Genomic DNA, 26897 nt, shown 5'->3' on the forward strand with positions numbered 1-26897 from the left:
TAAATCCATGTGACACTTAGCCTCAAACTTAATTATTCAGCATAGTATAATAAAAAATAGACCCATTAAATGTGTCTAGCACTGTATTTCTGTATTAACAGCAAAACAGTTCGGTCTGGGGTCATTTAAATTTTCCCCCTCCTCTTGGCTTGCGATTTCCCTGCTCGCATAAGCCTTTCCTCTCCCTCCCTGTCTCCCCCACCGCACCCCCTCATCTCTCTCTCCCTCTCCCTCTCTTTTAACACCAACAGGTGAAAAGCTGAAAACTCTGCACAAGCCCTAATGTGGAAAGCTCAGCTGAGCAACATTTTTAATATTGTATTACAGCATGCTTTTTTTCCCCTTTCCCTATGGGAACATGCCTCTGGCTGGATGGAACTTGCCCAACCCTTGTATCTTGGAAGGAAGATCACGATGTTTAATACTAATTTCCTTGGGACCGCGCTCACAACCTACCAGAAGAAGTTTTTGTAATATATGCTTCCAATACAGATGTTAAACAGAGAAGCAGAGAAGTGTTCAAATCCCAAACTGCCAGAGACAGGAGGTTTATCATCTTCACAAAAGTTTCTCAGCACAAAATAGTAGCTTAACGCTGGGTACCAGCTTCGGGTTCCTGGGAAGAGAAATTCGTACCCGAGACACTCCCCACCTGGGTGTGCGGTAAGAACAGAGGTGCCGGCCGTCAGTTACCCTGAGAGTCTGAAAAATAGGGACCACGTGCCAGGCATCATGCTGAGTGCTTGGTGTACAGTGTCACCTTTCGTCTTTGTGGCAAGGGGAGATTTGAAGATATATTTTATTTATTTGAAAGGCAGAGTTATGAGGCAGGGCAGGCGGCAAGACACAGAGAGAGAGAGAGAGGTCTCCCATCCACTGGTTCACTCCCCAAAAGGCTGCAATGGCCAGGACTGGACCAGACCAAAGCCAGGATCCAGGAGCTTCTTCTGAGTCTCCCACTCATGGGTGCATCCTCTGCTGCTTTCCCAGGCTCATCAGCAGAGAGCTAGATCAGAAGTGGAGCAGACGGGACTGGAACTGATGCCCCTATGGGGTGCAGGCATTGGAGGTAGCGGCTTAACCCAGCACACCACAGCACCAGACCTCAAGGGGAACTTTGAATCCAAATCTCACATTGGCCTTGGACTCCATAACCTAATTCCAAAAACCATATGCTAAGCTCCCTGATGCCAGGGCTGCCCCCAGCTGGTCTCAGACTGGACACTGGGGTCATGGAGATCGGTGGTCTTGGCGTGGCCAGGACAGGTGCCTTTAGAGGAAGCGGACTTAGACCTCGGGATGGGGACCAGCCACTCGCTGTTGTCCAGAACTGCCCCAGGGTTTAGCGCCCCCTTGTTTCCTGAGAAACCCTGTAGACTAGAGCTCACCAAGGTGGGAGATCACCCTACATAGTCCCCCCTCAACCCTACCCCCACTAACCCATTCACAGAAGGATCCACAAGAGCCATACAAAGGGCCCAGGACACTTCCCCCGACTCTTTTCCAGGGAGCTGAGCAGTGAGTGATGTCTCTCCTGGATCCCAGCTACCTGTCGAAGAATCCGCACAGGTGCTGCCGTGTGGACTGTTACCTTGGCTGCGCAGGGTCTTAGAGCCTTGTGTCTACACTGCACCACCATTTGTGTTATCACTGTCACTTCTGAGGGCGGTTCTTCAACTCTGGTTGAAGCCTCTGGCTGCCTCTCTGCACAGTCTTTCCGTATCCCAGCTCCTCGGACCCCTGAGAGAGCCTGGGGCGGTTGACACTGTCGCTCTCCACTGGATGAGATGAAGCAGCACATTGGAGCAAGTCCACCAGGCTAATGCAGCTCCTGAGCATCCAGGACAGGACTTCCGAGCCCCCATGCCCTCCTGGCATGGATCTCACACACACGTCCCCTGCCGCCCCGGCAGGCTCTCCTAACCCTCTCAGCAAAGCAGCTCCTCGGACGGATGTCTCCATCATGTGGGAAAGTGCTCTTCTCCCTGAGCCTCCTCTTCCAGAGAATTTACATTTCCTTGTGAGAGCATCAGACTAAAGTCTGTTTTCTCCCTGGACGGTGATCCGTGGGCACGATTCCTGACTTGTCACCGCCCGGTGCCAGGCACACAGCCCGGCCTCTGTGTTGACCAAGCCAGTGGAATAGCGTTAACCTTGAAACCAGTTCTTAACCATTGCATCTCCTCTCTTCCCGACATTCTGACTTCCCAAACAAGGAAATTAGAAATCAAACCTTGAGACATTTTCCTCGGAGCATCTAAAGGGCACAGGTGTGGAAGGAGTCCCAAGCACAGTGGCTCTATTTGTGTGTAGCTTTTCCCGGGTGCAAAATTAATCTCAGAGTTCCCCGTGTCTTATTCTAACCCAGGACTCACAACACCCAGCATTTGTAGAATACTTTTGAAATGTATGTACAATTTCCCCACCAGATCCCATTCATTTCTCATAATTTTACAGATACAATCAATGAATTCAGCACAGTTAAATTGCTCGAGATCAGGCAACCAGTAAGTAGTTTCGCTAGGGTTCAAGTTGAAGTCATTACACCCCAAATTTTGTATTCTTTTCACTGGACTAATCTACCAATCATCTGTAGCTCTTAGAGAACTCCAGAATATTTTGATGGAAATAAATATCGATGCTTCTTAAAAATGCCTCCTACTTACAGTTTTATTTTTATTTTTCATAACAGCTTTATTGAGATATAATTCACATACCATAAAATTCACCCTCTTAAATTGTACAATTCAGTGGGTTTTAGTACATTCACAAAGTAGGACAACCATCACCGCTGTCTAATTTTAGAACATTTTTATCACTTGGGAAAGAAAACTCCAACTCATCAGCTATCACTCCTGGTTCTCCGCTCCCCTCCGCCGTGGGCAGCCATTAGTCGGCTGTCTGTCACCATAGATTTGTCTACTCTGGACACTTCGTATAAACAGAATCATATGGGCTGTAGTATGGTGCCTGGCTTCTTGGTTCACCCACCCAGGCTGTAGCACAAGGCAGTCGTTATTTGTTTATGGCAGAATAATATTCCCCTCCGTGGCGTGTGCCGCATTTTGTTCATCCATTCATTGCCTAGCTTTTTCTGACAAGTGTTAGGGCACACGGACGCCCTACAAAATCCGAGTGACCAGGACCTCCTGAAAATGCGGAAGGCTGGGGCCGCTTCCTCATGGCAGTGCGGTTCCACGAGGGTCCCCATGCTCCCCAGCCCACCTGATAGCCCAGCGTTCCTACCTTCCTGCCTCACCAAGGAGGGATCTTGTCCAGCTCCCGTGGGTTTCAGATCCATCGTGCAGGTGTTGTGGACAGAAGTCCGGAGCCCTCGTTCAACTGAGACCTCCACATTTGGCGTCTGAGGTCCCGGACAGTCAGGACCGATGACAGCTCTGTTCATGTGCCCCCTTTCCCCGCCCTAGGACACACACAGGCTCCCCGACTGAAAGAAGCACGCTGAGCAGACAAACTGCTGTAACTCGCTGCAGGTACTTTTGCTGGCCGAACCCGCACGGGCCCTCCATGAGCCGGAGCTCTAGCATGCACCCTGCAAATTTATTTTTTGGGCCAAACTAAAAAAAAAAAAAAAAAAAAAAACTCGCTCATCAGGTGGTGAGCACACTCCCAGGCCCCCAAGCTGTTTTCTTCCAGAGGAAATATCTGGATTGTCTTCGGATAATTTGGTGGGGAAAGACTTCTTTGCATTTAATGATTTGAAATAAAAAAAAAATACTTTTTACCAGTAAAGTAGAATAATGGACTCCAGGGCTCTAAATGGCTCCTGCTATGATCACCACAATAAGGGGCATTAATATTCCCATAGTTTGATGTTATGGAAAATGAAGTGTGGTTCATACAAGCACTTGGGTATACACAGGCACTCGTGCACACACATACACTCACACACACACACACACACTGTACTACACAGAGACTCAGTCCCTTGGAAAAAGCATGCGGCTCTCCCAGAATGCTACAGGGCTTTTAAAAAAGTAGGGTTGGACCAAGTCTTGCCGAAGTTTGATGGCCACCCCCCTCCACACACACAGGTTTTATTCTTTGCAGTAAAGTGAATAGGAAAAGATGTGGGTTTGTTTTTTTTTTTTTCCCAGAGGTAGAGGTTTTATTGCGTAAAACACTGGATAAAACTGGACTGCTTCAAAGACATTTTATTCTAACAGCAGAAAGAAAACAGTCATTGCTGAAAAAACAACTTTTAATACTTTCTATACCAGAATAAAGTTCTGTCAACTGATGTATTATAATAATAAATAATGACCAAGAATAAACTTTAAATACAAAGTTCTCTACTTGTTACAAGCATAGCAACAAAATCCTCTACTCTATGGATCTCAGATTTCCTCCAAGATAGATGTTGTTTTCTCGGTGCAGGAATGGAGACAGTATCACAGACTACAAAGTTACAGGGCAAGGACTTGACATGTTTAGATATGGGAACCTGATGACATTCAGAAACTGACACTGCATCACTGCGGCTGTCACTTGTTTGTATTACAAGTTACAAATGTTCTGGAAAGAAGGCCTGTGTCAGAGGGGGAATCAGGATGGCTCACACTGGACAAAATGGAAATCCACACGCACGCCACAAAGGAGAGGGGGTGTTCCCAGTGTCACAAACAGAATTATTGCCTGCCGCATCTGACGATGCCCAGAAGACACAACGAATACTCGAAGAGCTCCCGAGTGCTAGAAATGGAATGTGGCTCTCATTTTTTTTTCCACTTTTTTTCCTCTTTTTTTTTCTTTTTTCTTTTTTTTCTTTTTTTTTTTCTTTTTTTTTTCTTTTTCTTTGCTAAGATACCAAAAGCGGGGCAAACACACAGAAAGCAAGCGACTGGCACAGTCACCAAACACGGTAGTGCAGTTAAAATCCTAAAGCTTACTACACTCAGAAAGTTTTCAGTAACATCTCAGTCCTTTCTCTAGGCTCATAGAAACAGTTGCATTAAGTGTATCAACTCGATTTAAGTAAGGCAGTGAGAACTAGACTAGAAAAACAAGAAAGCAGCTTGCGCCAGGCCAGATGGGTGCAAGGGACGCCCCCCACCCCACCCCACCTCCACTGAAATCTCGGGGAGACCACCCCCTCTGACAGCTGTAGCAAACCCGGCTCCCCATCAACCTCAGATTCCTTCTGGGCTCAGGATAGATAGCGCTAAGGATTTTATTTACACTGATTGCAGTTTAGCATTTTTGTAAACTGCTGTAGGCAGAGCTGAAGTTTTTAAGGCCCTGGGGTTTTATTCTGCGCTCCCAGCCTGTAAGGAAATATTGACTTTTTTTTTTTGTTTTACAGTCTGAATGATTTTGTTTTAGAAGAAGTTAATACTTCCACACCTCTCTACCATCCCGAGCGACAGCACCAGTGTCGTGTCACTCAAAAGAAGTAGGCGAAAAGGCCGAACTCATACCCTTCTAGCACATTCCAGAAGAAACCTTTAACGAGTCTTCTGAAATCGGTTTTTTTGTTTTGTTTTGTTTAAAGTGAGTGAAGTGTGTCTTTCTCGACCCTCAGCGTGTCGCTTCTGTGTGGTGCAGAATTTGATGAATTTGGAGTATCCAATCGGTAGAAAATCTAAAATCTACAAAAATATAGAACACATTTGTTTTACAAAAACAGACATTCTAATTCAAACAGTTTTCTTCATTAAGAGATAGATAGCACGATGTTCAGATTCACCTTTTAATACAAGCTATTTCGTGAGAGCTTGCTGGAGAAGAAAATCTTGCTTCATGTCTGTGACACTTATAAAAACTAACACTTGAAAAAAAAATCTGATACTAAGGACCGGAGCAGCCAGCATTCAAGTAAACTTTTTAAAATCATAATTAACAAAAATTAACAAATTCCATGATCATGTAAATTTCCATTTCTCATCAGCACCTTTATGGATAGGATAGGATAGCTTCTCTAAGAACATTTCATATCATGTACCCGACATTGTTGTAAAATATCAACCTTCTTCCCCATTCAAAAATTTCAAAAAAAAAATGGCAGCCAAAAAAAAAAATATTTCCCTCGCTACTGCAATGTGATCTAAAAAAAAAAAGGAATCACTCATCAAATCTGCACTGGGCATCTGTCTGCAGACACTTCCTGAACATTGATTCATTTAGCTGCATATTTAAAAAAAAAATCCACATTTAAGATCGCCGTCCTCTGCAGTGCCGGTCAGCCCTGGTGCTGGCCGCCGGCCGTCTAGGGTTTCTCCGAGAGTGCAGTTACGACACCACGTGAATCGATTTTCTCTGCAGTGACCGCTCCAGTCTGACTGGCACCACAGCTGCCTCCCAACACATCTCATTAGGGTGCTAGGCAAATGACGGCAGCTGGTGTCAGATGATAGAGGTGTTTTCAACAACGAAAACACAGCCTCCCTCCATCGGCACGGCAGCACTGAATCATTTAGATGGTATCGGTTTTCGGTTAAGAGCATTATTTTGGGACAAAGACGATGTTCGAGTTGGAAGGGCCCCCGGGTTTTCTCGTGCTCGGAGGACACAAGCATTCTTTTGAAATCGCTTTTCTACCCACCTGCATTGTTTGGAAGTACTTGTTGCCAGGTAACAGTTTAGCAGCCATGTTCAAGGGCTGGGTGATTTTTTTTTAATATAGATATATAGATATATAGATATCTTTTAAAATTTTTGTAAAGGTTCTATACACTAGGAGGGGCATCGCACGTGATTTTTTTCCCCTTGGAATGCCGTTAGCAAACTCTTCCGCCGGATGCATCACCTTAACACTGCGTGAAATCCTACTGCAAGGTGCAGGGTTCGGGGCTGCTCAGTGGCTGTCCTCCTGGCACTTGGCGCCCTCCTCCGCCAGCTCTGCTGAGCTCCCCGCCTTCACAGCTGTGGGCTCCTCATAATTCCCAGAAGCCTCCGAGTCGACTCGGGAGCGCTTGAACCTGCGGTCAGGGTACTGGCTGTTGTCAAAAGGCATGCGATGGACGCAGAGGACGTGGGTCTTCAGGTTCCCCTTCTGAGAGGCACTGTAGGGACAGTAGCGACACTGGAAAGGCCTGTGACCTGTAGGCAGAAAGAGTGGCTGGTCAACACTGCTGCTCAGATCCTCCCTATCCCCTCTCTGCCCCCCCAGACCCCCAGGGTCGCCATCAGTGGCACCGGTGTTGCCCACATCATTAGGGCTACTGCTGTCCTTCAGTACAGAAAAGCAGCCAATATGTCAGGCACCTAAAGTGGGATTTCAAAGATCATCCCATCCTGGCCAGAGTCTTTCACCCAGAGTTTGCAGTTGGTGCAAGAGACGCCTAGACAATCAATGGTTGATGCTTTGCAGGACAAGAGGTAACATCAGCCATCCCAGGCCTGTACTTAGAGAACAACAGAGGAAACAAATTTTCCCCAGTGTTTCGTGGATACAATTCAAAGCTACCCTGATCCACACTGAAAGGTGAAATTTCATGCCAGTTTCGGGTGTGATAAAATATTAATATTTTCATTTTTTTCCCAACCACTTTTAAAAGGTAAAAGCCAGAAAAAACAGACAAGAGGCCCATCTGGCCTAGGGGCTGCACTTTGCTGGCCCAGCTACACAAAAGACCATAAATTCCTCATCTGTGAGTAGGATTCAGGTCCCAGTACAAAGCCAGGCCCCTTACTTAGCCTCCCAGGAACTCTTATATTGTCGAGGAAACCCAGCATGGGCACTGGGGAGAGAGGGCCTGGCTGCAGGACAGCGTTGGAGGGGCTGAACTGGAGGGATGTGTGGAAGCTGAGGGTTAGAGGGGAGGAGCAGCAGAAAACAGGGCAGGGACAAGCATGATCACATCCGCTGGGCCAGCCTGAGTTGTTCGGAAGTCAGACTTTTGAGCAGAGAACTTTGAAGTGAAACTTGCTAGCCAGCCTGCACTTCAGAACAGAAGATGGACTCCTGTGGATGTCTGCCTGGTGCCCACGGTCGGATCCTGCACGCGTTCCGTCTGCCATCTGGTGGAGCTGGCACGGGGACGGGATGGGGCAGACAGTGGGGTGATCGGGTCGCTCCCAGGGCTGGGAAGCTGTGCATGTCGCCTTCCCGGAAGCTCCCAGAGAGGTCAGACCCAGGAATAAGTTTCATTGGCTCAAAACAATTAAAATAAAACGGAATAAACAAGTGACCAAATAGGCCTAACTATTTGCCCCAGAAAACAGCCAAACAACACGTTCAGCACTTTTCCGGAGCAGAAATGGCAGAGCCCTGTGCATCTGGTTAGCAGAACAGCCTGACTCCTGAGAAACTGCAGGTCACCATAATGTGGGGATCACTTGCCCACCAAACTGCGTCCAGGGCTAGACGTGTGCTTTTCCTTAGTCAGCTTCAGGAGTCTGCACTGTTTTCATAGCCAAAGGATCTCCAGACCAATGCATTCTCCCTCTTGAATCTCTTTAAAATCTCCCCTTGAGAATCTGGTCCAAGGCGTGCCTAGACTCTGAGCATGGCAGCCTGCAGCCAGGCCCTCATGACTCCAGTTCCACATTCCCATCCCATCTGCCCCAGGGACACGAGAGCGAGCATCCAGAGAAGCCCAGCCTGGGACTTCTTGGCTCCAAAGCTCTGATGGCCACTTCCCCTCTAAGGGATAATCAAGGCCACCTTGGCTCGGTCTCAGCCATCCATCCGCCCAGTCTCCAGGAGAGCGTGTCCGTTGGTGCACACCAAACCACACGTCAGGGGGTCTCTGCGATCGGCTTCACCCTGTGGGTCTCTGTGCCCTCGTCTGAAAGGACGCGTCCACCTCTGCAGACTCCAAGCCCACTCCTCCTTCCATGCTTTGTTCAACACGACGCCTGCCTGGCGGACTCTTGGATATGGACTGGTCCCCTGAGAGGCTGCGGGCTCCCAAGGCAGGAGTCAGAACTCTCTCAGGATCACCAGTGCCAAGCCCTGCACCTGTCACAGAGTGAGCAGAGCTGAACTACTGATTATCTTACTGCTTTGCCTGTCCTTTTCTCAAAGGAGTTACTCATTTTTTGATAGAGTTTCTACTACTTTAGTTTCTACTGTTGCGCCTAATATAAGGTTGAATTTAATCCATTTTTTTCCCTTGTAAAAGCTAGTGTGCAAGGGCTGGCACTGTGGCACAGCAGGTTAACGCCCTGGTCTGAAGTGCCAGCATCCCATATGGGCTCCGGTTTGAGTCCCAGCTGCTCCATTTCTGATCCAGTTCTCTGGTATGGCCTGAGAAAGAAGTAGAAGATGGCCCAAGTCCTTGGGCTCCTGTACCCACGTGGGAGACCTGAAGAAACTCCTGGCTCCTGGCTTTGGATTGGCCCAGTTCCGGCCATTGTGACCATTTGGGGAGTGAACCAGCGGATGGAAGATCTCTCTCTCTCTCTCTTTCTCTCTCTCTCTCTCTACCTCTGCCTTTCAAATAAACAAATCCTTTTAATGGGGCCATCAAAGAAGGAGGTACCTTTCTCTGAAGGGAGGAGAGAACTTCCACTTTGACTATGACTTGTCTGAATAAGATCAAAGTCGGTGAACTCAAGAGGCTTCCATAGCCTTGGCAACTCATGACTAGAGCCTAGGGAGATTACTGATGCCATAAATAAGATTGTCAAATTGTTAAGTCAACAACAGGAGTCACTGTGTACTTACTTCTCATGTGGGATCTGTCCTTAATGTGTTGTCCATTGTGAAGTAATGCTGTAACTAGTACTGAAACAGTATTTTACATTTTGTGTTTCTGTGTGGGTGCAAACTGATGAAATCTTTACTTAATATATACTAAATCGATCTTCTGTATATAAAGATAATTGAAAATGAATCTTGATGTGAATAGAATGGAAGAGGGAACGGGAGATGGGAGGGGTGCGAGTTGGTGGGAAGTTATGGGGGGGAAGCCATTGTAATCCATAAACTGTACTTTGGAAATTTATATTTACTAAATAAAAGTTAAAAAAATAACAAAGCAAAGGGTCAGTCATCGTGATGTGACAGGTAAAGCTGCCACTTGCAACGCTGGCATCCCGTATCCGAGTGCCAGTTCAAGTCTTGGCCGCTCTGCTTCTGATCCAGCTGCCTGCACGTGTGACTGAGAAGGTGACCCATGCTTGTGGGCCTGTGTACCAGGTGGGAGACAAGGATGGAGCTCCTGGCTCCTAGCTTCAGCCTGGCCCACACCTGGCAGAACACCTCCCCCCTTTCAAATAAATAAAAAGCAATAAATAAGCATTTTAGAAGGAAAAGGCATTTTCCCTACTGTGACAATGACCGTAACTTAGTGCTATGCTGGGCACCAGTAACTTCCAGCAGATCCTTCTACCAAGCCACTTAGAGAGAGCCTTGAGGCCCTGGGACGCAAGCACACAGCTCATGAGGTTATCACCCCTGTGCACACCGAGCTATGCCAAGGATTTGAGGGAGCCTGAAAGGGAAACTACCAAGCAGGAGGAGGGAGGGCTCAGTTTCGGAGCAGGAGGTCTGGGAGCCGTTTGCAGATCACCCAAAAGCACCCAGGGCAAGAGATGAGACACCATGGAACCCAACAAGGACTTTCAGATCTGCCCAGAGCTTCTCAGAAGGCAACCGTGTTGTCTCCTGCCACATGGTCACAGCTGAGGGTGGTCCCTCTCCTAGAAACCAGCACAGGGGCAAGGCCATCCACTGATTGCTTAAATGCACGGATCTACTGATGGAGAATATCGCCATGCTAGGACAAGCTGCTGGAGTTAAGAACTTTGAGTGAGAAGTTAATAAACAATGAAATCAAACCCCCCATGACCCAGGGAGATTCGTGATGCTACAACCCCAGAGGAGTCTCCCTCTGTTCTCCAGGACTACGTTAGTTCCTCCATCCTTCAACTGCTCTTGCTCACCAGCCAATCTGTTTGCCTTTGCTATTGTCGTTGCCAAAGAGCGGTTTGTGTTGGAATCACATGCTACAGCCCTTGAGAGCTCCCCTCTCTGCACGTCGTATCCCCACAGGACCCATGCACCATGAGAGTGGTGACTGGAGGAGAACCTCAAACGTCACCTTTATTCACAAGAGCCTTTTTGGACCGGCCAGCTTGGTTGAAAAGCATGTAAGTACCTTTCACCCACTAATTGATTTCCAAGTTTTCTTCGTGATTTTATCCTATGGTTACATTCTGAGTGTTTCTTGGTAGCCAAAGGCAATGTTCTGGCACATGTGGGCATTTCAGTGGTGAAACCATTATGGGGTTTGTTTTCTGTTTAACTTGGGTGAATTGAAAATCTATTTGTATGTGCATCTAAAGCCATGTGTGTGTACACTTGTGGAAGGAATTCTACATATGCTGGATTCACAACAAATCCTGATCTTGCAAATAGAAGCCCTCCGTATGATAATGGTGACACTTAAGGATCTCAGTGGCCTACAATCCACAGCTCTTCTTGTGCATTTTTGCATGTTTGCTCTCATAGTTGACCTTTATGGCAGTGTTGTCCAAGGTAATATTAGCCCCACTGTACAGATGAGACAGTCAATGGACTGTGGGCCTGGAAGATCTGACTTTAAGACAAATTACCTGAGCTTGGTGCTATGACACAATGGGTTAAAGCCCTGACCAGCAGTGCTGGCATCCCCTGTGGGCACCAGTTCCAGTTCTGGATGCTACATCCAGCACCCTATTAATCTGCCTGGGAAAGCAGTGGAGGGTGGCCCAAGTCCTTGGGCCCCTGCACTCGCGTGGGAGACCCGGAGGAAGCTCCTGGCTCTTGGCTTCCGATCATCTCAGCTCTGGCCATTGTGAGTATTTGGGGAGTGAACCAGCAGATGGAAGACCTCTCTCTCTCTCTCTCTCTCTCTCTCTCTCTCCCTCCCTCTCTCTCTCCCTCTCTCTGTTACTCTTCCAAATAAATAAAATAAATCTTAAAAAAAAGACAAATTACCCATGTATATAAAACACTTACATCCCTCCAAAATCCTTACACTGTGACTATAATGTGTCTCTATAGGATACACACACACACACACACACACACACAAACGAATTATCCCAAGCAGTAGTATCCCTACCACCATCCAGGATTTTGCATTCTGTGGCCTCACTGACCCATGATCAACTGGTATCGTCGTGGCTCAGAGATCTTCCTGAACTGTTAGCAGCCCGGCACTACTTCACAGCAGTGCCACGTGCCCTGATCCATCTCACCACAATGCCACACACCCTGCTCCATCTCTTCACGGCACTGCCATGCACCCTGCTCCATCTCCTCATGGGGACACTGCATCATCTCACACCATCACAAGAAGAGTGAGCACAGGAAAACAAGGTGTCACAATGGGAGAGACTGCATTCAGGGGCTCACTACATTGTGTGGTTCCAATGGCTCCATCTGATGACCAGTCCGGTACTGTGTCTAAGTGAGAAATTACAGTTCATCACAAGTAGGCATGGATAGGGAAAACTTAGCATATACAGAGCTCAGTACTCCCTGTGGTTTCAGGCATCCACATGGGATGTTGCCTCCTCTGGAGGTGGGGACCTCTGCACAGTAAGGCTTTCTGGATACATACACGACATTGTCCACACACGCTCATCCATCTGAGCTGCTTGGTGAGAGGTTCCCATGAGACCGATGTAGAAGAGAGTGCTGTGGGGTCCGCTCAGAGGGAAGACTGGATTGGAGAAGCCATGGTAGGCCCAGAGTAGAGCACTAGGGCCTCCCAAGAACGCACCGGTAAGGAAAGCCGATCCTTTGATGGTGGGAGTGTCGATTCCCAGAAGGCAAGCTCTGGTTATGCAGAGCACCTGGGGACACTTGACACCGTTCTGGGTCTAGCTTCATCTGGTGAAGCTTTCAACTCTGCCCCGCCACCCACCCCCTGAAGCCCCTGATACTGGCCCAAATGCGATGATGTTGAGATCCGCTGGCTTTCAGAACCTAAACCAGGGCTTCAGCACAGACCCCAGGGCTGACAGCTCCACTGACTGCGTCACTGTGGACTTCCAGGATCTGCAGCAGAGGGGGCCACGGGAATCTGCTGGGAGCTTTCGGACTTTTCTGCGGTGGGGTTTGGAGGAAAAGAGATCTTCAGAAGGAAGCAGACCAGCCCGCTTTGTTCTTCATCCAAAGTGCTGACGCAGCAAGAGCTCCCCAGGCACCGGTGTGATTAAAGCTTAAGGGATTTGGTCTCTCTTTAACTTTTCTGTACTCATTTGGTGGGCAGGCGAGAGAGAGAGAAAGAGAGAGAGAGAGAGATGTCCCATCTGTTAGATCACTTTCCAAATGCCTGCCACAGCTGGGTTGAGCCAAGGGCAAAGCCAGGAGCCAGAAACTCTATCCAGGTCTCCCCCATGGCTGGCAGGGAACCAAGTACTTGAGCCATCCCTGCTGCCTCCCAGGGTGCACATTAGCAGGAAGCTGGAGTCAGAGCTGGAGCCAGGTGTGGAACCTGCATGCTTTCATAGGGGATGTGGGTGTCTTAGCCACTGTTCGAAACCTTGCCCCACCCTAGGAGCACTGGCCTTTGCCTGGGGGCAGTGAGAACTGGAAGACCTCCAGGGTCCTGCAGAACGAGTAATGAGTCACATTTCACTGGGACACAGTTTAACAAATGTGGGTGGGAATCTGCTGTCCGGTCTCTTGCAAGACAGAATTCTCCTTGGAGAATGCGGCTGGGATTAAGCCTGGTGAGGGGTTGAGTCCATAACAGCACTTTGAGGCAAAGGCATTTATCTGTGCTGAGAGGGAGGTGATTGGGGGCTTCTAGTAGCACATCTCGGAGGGACAGGAGGCTCTCATGGTCTCTGCCTCCAGCGCCCCCTCCCTCCGAGCCCTCACATTTGCTGGCCTCTGGTCGCATAGGGCTCTTCCCTGGTCTTCAAATGCATCATTGCCTCAGGACCTTTGCACAGTCCTTGCTCGTCCTCCTGACCCTGCGTCATCTCATCGCCATGGCTCATCCTTCGGCCACCAGCTCCAAGCCCTCTGCCACAGGAGGGCCTTCCCTGATTGTCCCAGATCCGCTGTCACATGCTGAGCCAATACTCTCTGCCCCAGTTCTAACACCAGCAGCTGAAGACGTGACAGTCATGGCCAAGTTTCCCACTGGGCAGACTCTCAGCTCAACAGGGACGTGGACTGGGCTTGGGTGGTGGCTACAACCCATCAGCCAACACAGCATACCACAGCATTCATCCTTAGATATGTTCCCAGCAAAGGAGTGGAGGAGGGAAAGGAAGATAGCACCAGACAATTGCAGACAGAGACACTGGGATAGAAAGCTGGCACAGGTGGGTCCTAGGCACAGGCCAGCGTGTTGGGGGAGGAGCTGGTGGGTACAGGGAGCCAGGGCCAGGCTCACAGGGTCCACCAGGAAGGCGGGGCCTCCAGCCGTGGGAGAAGAGAAGTGGGGAGACCCTTCCCACACTGCCCAGAAGACCCCTGCCCCATCCACCTGGAGCCAGGTTCCAAGCCTGGAAGTGTGGCCAGATGGGTGCCCCCCCGCCAACTACCCACCCTCACCTCACTCGCCTCTCTCCACTTCTCACTCGCAGGCCCTCAACATCTCCCATCACTGCCTGGCGAAAAGTAAGTACATCATACGTTAATTTGTATTGTCACCGCGCCGCGGAGCCGTGGTAAAGAGCGCATTCATTTTTAATCCACTATGAATAATATATAAATATGTATACAGTGTGGAGGGTCAAGGGGGTATCAGAGAGCCGGGCGCACATTGTTTATACCAGAAGGAGGGAAACGAGGTATTTTTCTTACTTGCTACGATGGAAACACCTGCTGTATCCCTGTACCTGAGGGGGAGGGGAAAATGCCTGCCCTTGGGGGCACCATCCATTAACTCCACTGCAACAGCGTGGGCAGCTGCTCTCGAGGGAGGGATGGGGTTGCATCCCTGGAGCATCCAGACTTTCCAAACCGTCTGCTTCTCCGGCAGACGGGAGACTGGAGAGATGGCAGCGGCCCAGCCTCTGGTCCGGGGAATGGTCAGATTGCCCATCAGTGAAGATCATCTGAGATTCACTCACTGACAGGGGCTGCCAGCAGGGGGCTGCGGTGGAGCCAGATCTTCCCATTTCACAGATGGAAAAGCCAAGGCCCAGGGAGAGGAAACGCTTCCCCTAAGTCAGGTGTATACAGTTATCTGATTTCTGATCAGGAATTCAACCTGGGGTTATCTCTACACAGACTGGAGCTCTCTATCCCTGCTGCTTACCACTGCCTGCAACATGCTGGCAGGGAGACGTTCTACCAAGAGGAGTTTCCGGTCAGGAGCCACACGTGCTCCAGTAGGTTAGCCCACCGGCACCCTGCAGGGGTGTGTTGCACACGTATGTGGATGGATGTTGCGCACACATCACATGCCACAGCCATCGCAGGTGCAGGCACAATGTAACCCATCAAAGTCTGGCCTCGGGCACACTCTGGTACATGGGGCCACGTTACACAGTGGGATCTGTCCCAGGACACGCCCCCAAACACTGATACCAAGATCTACACACACTCAAGTCCCTGATATCAAATGGCAGTGTTGGCACAGAACCTGTGCACCTCCTCCTGCGTACTTTCCATCATACTTCACATTCCTCAGAATGCTTAATGCAGTGCAGGTGCTGTGTAGTTGTTACACTCTGCTGTTTAGGGGCTCATGGCAAGAGAAGTGTGTGTGGGCTCAGCGCAGACAAAACCACCATAGGTCAAGCTAGGCAGTTCAAGAAACTCACGGTAGACAGTGTTCAAACAGTGAGTGCTGCGAGACCGTCTGTGAATGGCGGGAGGCTGTGCTCCGTGCCTGGCACATTCCATTTCTGCTCTCTGGAACATTCTGGATTTTTTTTCCTGTATATTTTCTGTCCATGGTTGGTTGACTCTGCAGACAGAGAACCTGTGGCTGTAAAGGGCCTACTTGTTTCTAAGCTGCCCCTGTAGCCCCACATTTCGGCGCTGGCCGCCGGGAGGGACCAAGTGATGAAAAGCCAGAGAAACAGGTGTCAAGGCAGCTGCCACCCACAGGCCTGGGAGGGTTGGGAAGAGCTGCCTCTGAGTGCCACCAAGGGAGCTCCTAGCTGTGCCACCGCATCCCAGCCAGAGTCCACTGGACACATTCAAATTCAGGATATTTGCAAAACCCAGCTGGTAGGTAAGAAAATGGCTCCACCTATAGGTCTAATTGGGTATGTCAGAAATCTGGCCCTGGGAGGGGGGCGGGGTGGGAGGGGAGGGGGGACCCTACCCACCTGGATGGAATCTACCAGGTACAGCGGTCAGAGGATTTCTGAGCAGGTCAGGCCTTCAGGAGGGTGGTTGGGTTTCCACCTGGGGGCACTGGAGTCCCCCCTCCCCCCAGCGCTCATAAGCAGCTCCTTCTAAATGTTTACTACTACTACTACTTGGACCTTCTTGAACATTTCCTACTTGCTGCAGGCGGGGGGCGAGGGGGGTGCTGGCCCAGGACCACCCAGGGAATCCTGCCCACCCTCCTGCCAGATTCAGGAGGCCCTGCTAAGGGGTGGAGGCAGCTGTTAGATTGCCACTTGGGATGCCTGCATGCCTGGTTGGAGCACCTGCTTCTGATTCGGCTTCCTGCTGACGGCACCAAGGGAGGCAGCAGGTGACAGCTCAAGTACTCAGATCGCAGCCGCCATGTGGTAAACCTGATGGAGCTCCAGGTTCTTGGCTTTGGACTGGCCCAGCCAAGGCTGTTGCAGGCATTTGGGGAGTGAACCAGCAGATGGAAGATCTCTCACTCTCTCTCTCTCTCTCTCTCTCTGATTTTCAAGTGCAAATAAATATTTTTTTTATAAAAAATGAACAGGGCTCGGGGGCTATATTGTGGCTTGATGGGTAAAGCCACCACCTGCAGTGCCGGTGCCCCATATGGGTGCTGGTTCAAGTCCCAGCTGCTCCACTTCCGATCCAGCTCTCTGCTAAGGTCTGAGGAAGCAGTAGAAGATGGCCCAAGTCCTTGGGCCCCTGCTCCCATGTGGGAAGACCTGGAGGAAGCAACTGGATCCTGGCTTCAGATCGACACAGCTCTGGCCATTGCAGCCAATTAGGGAGTGAACCAGCAGATGGAAGACATCTCTCTCTCTCTCTCTCTCTCTCTCTGCCTCTCCTTCTCTCTCTATGTAACTCTGCCTTTCAAATAAATAAATAAATCTTAAAAAAAATGAAGAAACCAGCAAAGGCCATGAGATTTGCAAAAACATATATAAACACATATTGGATCTACAGAGCAAGCCATTTTCTCAGTTCACACACACACACACACATATGTGTGTGTGTGTGTGTATATATATATATATATATATATATATAAAATTTCCCTAACTCCAAGTAGGCAAAGAGTGGCTTTAATCAGGTTCATAATTTATGTTTTCCATTTTTAAAAAAATATTCATCCATCTAATCAAAAATGCTAAAATACTTTGGAATATCCTTAGTGCAAATAATCTTATGTTTTAAATTTTCTGGGATTTGAGTTTTAATGTAAAAGGCTACCCTAAAAATGTACTTACATTGAAAGTGAATTTTGATTCTGTGATAAAGGATTGGTGACACCAATGTGAACTTGCATTTAATTAAATGTGTATAATATATGAAATACATAGATTTATAAAAATAATGATGTCTTTAAAAAGTTCATGGAAAATGTATGTTATGAAAAAACTATGTATGAGTTTCAAAAATTTCTCTTTTTTTTAGAAAAAGACATTTATTTGAAAGGCAGAGTTACAGCTAGGGAGGGAAGAAGGGAGAGAGAGAGAGAGAGAGCTCCCATCTGCTGGTTCACTCCCCAGATGGCTGCAATGACCAGGGCCGGGCCAGGCTGAAGCCAGGAGCCTGGAATACCACCCAGGTCTCCCATGTGGGTGGCAGGGACCCCAGCACTTGGGCCATCTTCTGCTGCTTTCTCAGGTGCATCAGCAGAGAGCTGGACCGGAAGTGGAGCAATGGGACTAAAACCAATGCTGATATGGGATGCCGTTGTCACAGGCAGCAGCTTAACCAGCTGTGTCACAAGGCCGGCCTCTCAAAAATTTCTTGCATCAAATTAAGTTGTCTTTGGATCCCACTTCCTACAAAGGTTTTGAGGTGTGCACGTGCTATCCACGCAGACAGGTGTGAGCACACACGCAGACACTTCCTTGTGCTGCTGCCTGACAGGACCTGGAAAGAGCTACTTTCTAACTCTGTTCTCAAAAGGAACTAGAAAGGAACCAGGGCTTCTTGGAAAAATGGGTGAGGGCAGGGTTGGGGCAGGAAGTGTGTAAGCTGCTGAGGGATTGTGGGAATATCTCAAAGATGCTCAGAGCCAATGGCAGGATCCTCTCCAGCCAAAAGCTGGGAGAATCCGAGCAATAGAGTGAATAACAGGGTACCAGATTCTGACCCAAAGAATGCAATAAGCATCCACACTTCATACTGACACAAATGATTGGGCCAATGAATGCATCCGGGAGGCAGGCAAGCACGTGCAGGTACCCCAGATTAATCTGTGCAGACACAAACTCTTCTGGAGGTAGGGCAGCACACCCTCCCCCTGCAGAAGAGCCTGCACATGGAGGCTGCCTTCCAAAGGGTGCCTATGGGAAGAGGCCTCTGACAGATGCCACCTCAGCCAGGTGGCCACAGCCTCGGGCCCCACAGCTCCCCTTGATGTACTATGATGAGACCTGTGTGTTCTTCCCAAAACCCACAATCCCAGTCCAAACGTGAGAAACTGTAATTGCGAGATACTCTGCAAAACACCTCTTGCAACTGTCAGATCATCAAACAGTAGAAGCCCGAGAAACCGCCACAGCCAAGAGGAGCCTAAAGGGAAAAGATAACTCAGGCCCCAGGGAATCCTGCATGGGATCCTGGAGCAGAGAAGAACATGAGGTGGCAACTAAGGAAATACTTATGGACTTTGGACTTGACGGAATAACAATGTATCAACGTCTGTTCATTAATTGTGACAGGTGCACCCTACTAATCTCAGTGTTAATAATAAAAGGCGAAGTGAGAAGTCTCTGTGCTACCTACACACTGCTTTCACAAGTCTAACTCTACAAGAAAATTAAAAAGTTTGCCATAAAGTTTCTTTGAAAATGAACTTGGTTGAGGTTCAGTGAACAAGGAGAGCCTCAGGCCTCACTGTGGGAATTGATCTCAGCTGAGCATAGAAGCCAATGTCACCGAGCCCAGCAGGTGACACTCAGCTTCTGCTGGTGACACAAAGCTCAGGATGGGAAGGGCCTCATCAACATCCCAGAAGCAGGGAAGGCACAGAGCAGGGTCTGAGAAGTAATCACAGCCCAGCAGGGCCCCAACACGGTGTTACTCAAGGACTGGACCCTATCATTCAAGCCCACTCTGTCTCTTGCAACAGGCTGTGTGTGTGTGTTCCTGGGCTAGCTATTTCACCTTTCTGAGTCTCAGTTTGCTCATCTGTAAAATGGGTGTAATAAGAAGAGTTCCCTTTGTAGGGTTGTGGTGAAGATTAAGTGAGAAGACTTGTATGATCCTTCACAAAACGTGTGACCCACAGAAAGAGGTGAACAAATGTTTGCTAGATAAAGGTTTCAAGTTCAAGGAAAATGTATATCATGAAACAATTAAACAAGGATTTTAGAAATATTGCACCCAAATAAACGTATATTTCAATTCCAGTTGCCATGAACTTTCCAAGTGTCCTGGAATGCAAATACCGCTTCCATTAGGTGCCAAAGTGTCCAGCAACCTGCAGTGTGACGATCTGCGCGTCTTCGCTCCACTGGCGGTGCTGCGGTCACAGGACACTGAGGTCTAAGGTCCTAAGGAGCCTTGCAGACGCGGCTGCGCCCCAGGCCTCCCCGCATCTGCAGCCAGAGCTCAGCCCACTGCCTCTGGCTGTCTCCCTCTGGCCCCAGGTTCAGGCTCAGCTGGTAGAAAAGCTTAGAGGAAGCTAGCCTCCAGGAGGGGGTAATAGAGACTGCTTCTGGCTGGGGGTGCCCTTCTCCCAGGGCCTGCCTCTGCCCCTCCCCGCTACCTCTCACACAGCCCCGGGCCTGGCCTCAGGGTGGCTCCCTTCCTCATCACCTTTGTTCACAGACACTGGTCATCCTTCCCAGCACTGGCTTGAAATCCTGTGTATCTGTTGCCCCCGCCTTGGCAGAGCCCCCGGTTGGCCTGCCGTCCCCAGCAGCCATCGATCCAGACCTTCCATCCTGCCCCAGAGCCTGTGAAAGCCTTTATGTTTGTCATGAAATAACCTCCACAGGGTCGATGCACTTACTTTCCTTTTTTTTGAGATTTTTAGATGTGTAATATAATAATACTCTAATGATAGCCGGAGCTTGTCTCTGGGTCTTTCAAAGAAAGGCTGGACAAGAGAGACCAGAGAAGACACTGGCCCCAGCGTGAAGGGCACAGGGACACAGACACTGAGACTCTCTCCCCTCCCTAGTTCGCTCACTCCTCTCTCTCCCAACCTGCCCAGAGTGTGCAGCTGGGAGGGGTGACCTGTGAGTCGTGGCTTTAACTGGGACCAAGCTGACCTGCTTTTAGGTGACTGGCCTTAGGAAAATACAAATGAGGGGCCAGCGCTGTGGTGTAGCAGGTAAAGCCACCACCTGCAGTGCCAGCATCCCATGTGGGCTCTGGTTCAAGTCCCAGCTGCTTTACTTCTGATCCAGCTCTCTGCTATGGTCTGGGAAAGCAGTAGAAGACAGCCCAGGTCGTTGGGCATCTGTACCCATGTGGGAGACCTAGAAGAAGCTCCTGGCTCCTGGCTTCGGATCAATACAACTCTGGCCATTGTGGCCAATTGAGGAGTGAACCACCGGATGGAAGACCTCTCTCTCTCTCTCTCTCTCTCTCTCTCTCTCTGCCTCTCTCTCTCTGTGTAACTCTGACTTTCAAATAAATAAACAAATCTTTAAAAAAAGAAAAACACACATGAGTCAGAGTTGGATACTACTGCTGAAAACAAAGTTGTTTGTGAAGTTTTTCAGAGACTAATTAAGTATTAAGTAAAATCACTAAGACGGTCTTCAGGGATGGCAAAAAAATTAGATTCTAAAATTAGCAGGTGCAGCACCTTCTCTGCACATATTTAGCGATGACGTCTTCCCTCCTTAGGGAGGCTGGATCCGGTACAAGTATGCCCGTGGCAACACGATGGGCTGCAGGGATGTGTGGAATACAGCAGAAGCATGAAGAACCAGCCCTGCCCCCTGGAATCCCCCGTCCTGAGCACCACCAGGTCCCCTGAGTGAAGCAATAGCACGGATCCTGTACGAGGGCACCCCGTCTGTGCAGCCTTCCCTGGCTCCCTGGGTCTCACTACAGCGTCTTGCCCCCTTAGCTTTCCAACCTGTACCCCTCCTCACCAAAGACCCTCTGACTCTCCTGGGAGACACGTGCCCGTCTCCAGCCCCAGATCTGCTTCCAGTGGGACACACCACAGCCCCCACGCCTCCTCGAAGCCTGCACACCTCCACTTCCCCATGCTGCTGGCTTGCCCCCTAGTGCCATCCTGTGATGGGGGCTCAGTGGGTCTCTCCCTTCCCTCCAGGGGGGCTGCCAATTCCTGCCAGCTCTGCACACATGGGGAGTGGATAAGGGACCAGGTGGAAGTTATCCCCCTGAGCGGCTGCTTCCAAAGGGCTCAGCCCTCCATGGGGTGCACACAGAGCTCCTCTTCCCAGCCCAGGTTCCAGGGACACCCTGGGGTGGACAGAGGGCCTCGACCTTGGCCAGCCTGGTTGTGGCTTTCGGTCTTGTGCGGAGCACACACACTCTTGCCTTGCTTCCCTCCAAGGGAACACAGCTCCCTTCCAGATGCCCTGAGGCTATATAGTGTGGGTGGTGCCAGCCCAGCCTTCCCCCAGGAAGTGAAAGGGCTTGCAGGGGCGAGTGGAGAAGAGAAGGATCCCTGGATCCTATGATTGGAAGATGGAGCATCCCTGCAGGAAGCAGGAAAACGCAAGGCCACCCCATGGGCCAAGGTGCACCTGAACGCCCCTTGAGTGCGCTCTGCCATCAGTGAGAATGAGAGGAGGGGGTGGCAGCTGGGACTGGAACTACCCAGAAGTCTCCCAGGGAACACAGCACTTGGACTTCCCTGGAGAGGAAAGTAGTAGGGCTGGGCCACCGGATCCTGTCTCCTTGGGGGTCACCAGCTGGAGTTGCATGCAAATGCATTTCTTTTGTCACAAGGCTGTTTTTAAAATTATGATGCATGGCCAATGTTTAAAATAAAAAAGGTTGCATGTAAAAATGTGCACTTTCAGTTTCTCTTCACAAGCCAGAGGGTCTGGCAAGAGCTTCCTGGTGGAGGTGCTGCAGAGCAGGGTCCCAGCTGCTACCCCCCCCCCAGCACCCTCTTGCCCTCTGACCTGCTGCACTCCGGGGGTCCCTGGCCAGGCCTGGTGAGTGCTGGGTTTTCCATTTCTGCGCGGGATCATCCTAACAGCCCCCTGTCTCACTGTCTCTGCGGATGGGCCTGCGGAGGTTTTGTGAGTGTGTTTCTACCAAGCTGAGGAGTTGCATTCCTGTACACACCCAGTGAAATAAGCAAGTGGGTGGTCTCTGCTGGCTCAATGGCTTCCTGTTTTCCATTGTGTCTCTGAAAATGAGCACATCAGTCCCTCATTGTAGTTTCTGTTTTTATTGTACAATTCAAGTGCGGGAGGGGGGCCAGGATTGTACCCAGCTTCTGCCAGGGCCTGTGAGGCACTGTTGTCGCACTGGAAGCGATACCAGCAGAAGGAACCAACCTAGGAAACCACCAGCCCGAAATGCTTCCAGGAAATAAATATCCAATCCACTAAAAGCCAGCATCCAAGGTTATCTGCACATAATTCACTACCTGTGCTCATCTTCCGTAAAAACATCACTTCCTGTGGGGTGGGGGACTCCGCAGGGCTGCAGAACATCTCACCAAAACCAGTGTGGCACGAGCAGCCACGTTTTCCATCAAAATTGAGTGCTGTTGTAGCGTATTAATGTGAGTTTATGCGTGAGAAAGAATCGCACATCCCTCATCCCATAAAGGAACCAGCCGCCCGCCATCCATACCCACGGTATTTATCCATATAGATAGGCACCCTGGATACGTTTAAAACAGCGACTTTTTATCATGCCCAATTCGACAAATGGGTACCGTGAACAATGGGAAACTACAAAGTAAAAAGGAGACACAGACCCATCAACTTTCCAACACTCAGCCGTCACTAAGTGCCACTAATGTCACATGCCAAAAATAAATAAATAAAACAAAGCCTAGAGGAGAGGTGGCTCCCCACCACCACCCTTGTGAAGTCACAAAGGTAATGCTACTCCTTTCTTCTCTTCTTTTCTCCTAGAAAAAGCTCTCTCTAAAATCAAAGTGTCAGACTTGGCTTTCTCTTGCCAGCGTGATCCAGAAGATGGCTCGGGAATGACAGATGTCGGCACCCAGCTGCAATGAAGCATGCGAAAGTTCCCGTCTAATCCGCTGATTCCCCTGTAGTCACGTAAACCAAAACAAATGGGCAGGGCTTTACATTAGGAAAAGGGGGGGGGGGGTAAAAATAAAGAAAAAACCCGCACAGCCGCGGGACTTCCTTATGTAAGGCAGCCTCCACGCCATCTTGGTATCAGCGGCCTCACCCGTGGGGGTGAGAACCAGTGTGGGCCCCAAAAGGGGTTAGCCTAGAGACCCCTTTGTCCCATGCAAAGAAGAGGGGGCTGTCAGGGGCCCAGCGAGGACTCCCAGAGATGTACTCCCGTGGCGGCCCCCCCAGCACCCCTTTACACACACACACACACACACACACACGTCCACACCCACCCCAAGCCCAGGTTTGGGAGCTAAGCTAACATGATCATTGTAATCACCGGCACCGTCGTTTTCAACTACTTGAATAAATCCAGAGGAATTATAAACGGAGCCCGTGTGTAATTAAAGTGAGGGCTGTTAGACTCTTCATTTAATAAAACACTCGAAAAGGAAAGCCCTCGTAGGTTTAGCAAAACCACGGGGAGCAGGAGGCGAGGCCCGCTTTGCAGGCACGCGAGCGGGAGGCAGCCCGGCGTCGCTGGGGCGTGGAGGGCGGCCACCTTCCCAACCCTTTCCCCCTTTGCAACCGCGGAAGCAGCCGGCAAGGATCAGGAGGCTCGGGGCCCTGTCCCCGCCAGCAGTTCCGGCAGCTGCGAAGCTCGCTTTGAGCGCAAGGCGCAAGCAAAGATGTGACGGATTTCGCCCATGGCAGAATGGCGTTCCGTCTCTGAACCTGCAGGCAACAACAGTAGAAGCAAAGAGGAAAATCTGAGATTTCCCCCCTTCAACTTCTCACAACAACCTCAGCAGAACCACATGACTCGTCTCCTACAATCTCCCTGGTGTGTTCACTGCAACTTTGGCAAGGAGTCAGAATTACTGTTATATAAATTCCATCTGATGCCAGAGCGACCATCTGTGTGCAAAACTGGCTCACCTACGTCTGCCTGCAAAGCCCCTCTCCCAGAGACAAGGGAGAAGGGGGAAAAAAATTTGATTAATTTGCAGAATGCTTGTGATTTGCTCATATATTATTATAACTGCTCATCAGCACATGACAAATTCTCAGCCCTCAGTGCAAGCACCCGTTTGGATTCAGCAGTTTCTTGCGTCGGCACCTGACAGACTGCAGGGCTTCTAATGACTTTCAGATGCTCACCACCAGTAATTCTATCTTCAGAATAAAAAAGAAAAATCCGTAGGAAGAAAAGAGGAGCGAGTTCGTCTATTTCATTTCCTTCCTGTGTATCAACATGATTTAACTCTTAAGGGCGGCCGCAGCTCCGCCGAGAGGGGCCCTCTCAGGCCCGGCCATGACCGCCCTGCCGCAGAGACAAAGGCCCCAGGAGCTCCTGGGGGCGGGGGTGGGGGGGGGGAGCCGGGAGCTGAGCGTGGTGGGGGGTGGGGGGAGACCCGGGCACCCCCGGAGCCAGGGGATGCCAGGCAGCCCACGGGGTGCCTGCTGCGCCCACGTGAGGATCCCCTCCCTCCTGCGTCCACCTTGAACGCCCTCACGCCCTCTCGCATCCCCTGCACACACATCTGCCTCCTAACTGCACTTGGATTTCTGCCTCGGCCCCCCCCCGCCCCTTTTTCCCCTTTGCTTTTAAAACTCTGATTATGCCTCGCGAAGCCTTGCCTCTGAGCTTGATTGCCTGTTTTAGATTAGAGATTTTAGCAAGGAAACAAAGACTTCACAATGCACATCAGCCCCACATATGAGGACCTACAGAAGGGAAACGCGGTAAAATGCCATGCACCATCTGTCCGCAAACAATAACCTGCGTGTTTGGAGGCTCACAAATTATGAAGCAGGCAACCTCCCCAAATTACAGAGCCTTGAGACAGAGCAGAGTCTGGGAGGGAGACCCTCTTTGATGTCCTTTGGTATTTCCCACCCCTCACCCTCACCCCTAAATTGATTGCTACCAGTTGAGGAATGTCCCGGTGACAAGGAGATTTTTATTGCCCGCATCTTCCTATTACATTGGGCCTGGGTTTCGGCACACAGGCGGGCTCGCTCCCCCTCCCCACTATAACTGCCCTACTCCCCCCCCACCCCCGCTGCTGCCTCGGGGCCCATAGACCTGTAGGGATGACTGGCCCAGATGCCGAATCTGTCTCTTGCAGTGTGTGTCTGGGGTGGGGGTGGGCCAGGGCGGATGTGGTCTCCCGGGCAGACCCCACTCTGAACACAGAGAGATCCTAAGAAGGCTGCCTGCTCCGTGCACTGCCTGCTCCGTGGCTTGCCCAGGAGGCGTCTGCTCTGTACAAGTGCATCTCCCGCCCTGGCATCTGGCCCTGGGCCTCACCACAGATGCCCTCTTCCACCTATCCGGGCTCCCACGGTTGGAGGCAGCCCCGCCAACCCTTGGGCCGGTGAGCAGCTCATCCTAGCTGGCCAGTGTCTTTGGTGAAGCTATGCCTTCCTTCCAAAGTGATTTACTAAAATTGGAAGGGAAAGAAGGGATGAGCATTGCCAAAAGGAAAAAGAAAATCTTTTAAAAATGTTTGGTGGGTGCAATCCTCATCAGATACTCCCAGACTTTGTATGAAAGATGGGACCCCTGGTTCTCAGCCTGCTTTACCGCACTGGGAAGATTCTCCCATTTTACAGACGGGGAAACTGAGGCGCAGAGACAAGAAAGTGCCCAGGGTGCGGGAAGCAAGAAGTGGGGGCAGCTGTTGTTTGAAACTAAGGTGTCCAAGCGGCTTCTCCCCAAGCCCCCTCCCCCCAGAACACCCCAGGATCCTGCCCTGAAGATGAGACTTGGAGGCAGCAATGTGTTGGCAAAGAATCCGAAGGAAAACTTTACATGGTTATTAATAAACAACCAAACAAACATTTACTTTGCAAATTGAAGCATTGCTTTCCTGAGTCTCAAAATAGACGCCTCGCTCTATAGAGAGAGACTAGACCTGAATGCGAACTAAATGAAGCTTTATCACCACATTCATCGCCAGCTTAATTCTCCAGATTCAAGGGCCTTTCAAGTCGCTTCCTCCCAGGAGCCCTCCTGCTCCTGCAGGCCCGGTCCCCCCCACACCAGCTCTCCGCTCCCTTGCTTTACATGGAGCATTTTCTCCTAATTTCCTTGGTGTCTGGGCGAAGCTCACCTGCAGCAATGCCGTAAGCACCCGCTCAGTGCACACTGTGGGATTCTGCGGGAGGTCCCTCGGAGGTCCCCTCCAGGCCCATGACCGCAAGCCTGTCTCCCAGACAACCCCCCTCCCCCGCCCCAAGAGCTGAAGCCAATTAACACCGTGTTTACACACACAGGTTGGCTGAAATTGGGGTGGGGGGTGACAGGAAAAGGAAGGCAGCCTCGCTGGCAACCCAAGGAGCAGCTGTTGCTTTTGGTTTCTAACAGACACCATGCCCAGTGAGAAGCTGCCCCGCAATGCCCCCTTTCTGGGCTCCAGAAATGA

General features: G+C 50.2%; 1 protein-coding gene across 7 annotated transcripts in view; it reads right to left on the reverse strand.

The window, feature by feature from the left end:
* Positions 1-4159: 4159 nt before the first annotated feature.
* Positions 4160-26897, reverse strand: part of ZNF536 (zinc finger protein 536) — a 457958-nt gene continuing 435220 nt past the window's right edge. For all 7 annotated transcript variants that reach the window (XM_051833369.2, XM_051833366.2, XM_051833363.2 and 4 more), the window contains one exon: positions 4160-7059. In XM_051833369.2, the coding sequence (XP_051689329.2) occupies positions 6815-7059 (245 nt within the window). In that variant the 3' untranslated portion in view covers positions 4160-6814. The remainder of the gene's footprint in view (positions 7060-26897) is intronic.

The sequence above is a fragment of the Oryctolagus cuniculus genome, chromosome 18 (assembly GCF_964237555.1).
Source record: "Oryctolagus cuniculus chromosome 18, mOryCun1.1, whole genome shotgun sequence".
NCBI lineage: Eukaryota > Metazoa > Chordata > Mammalia > Lagomorpha > Leporidae > Oryctolagus > Oryctolagus cuniculus.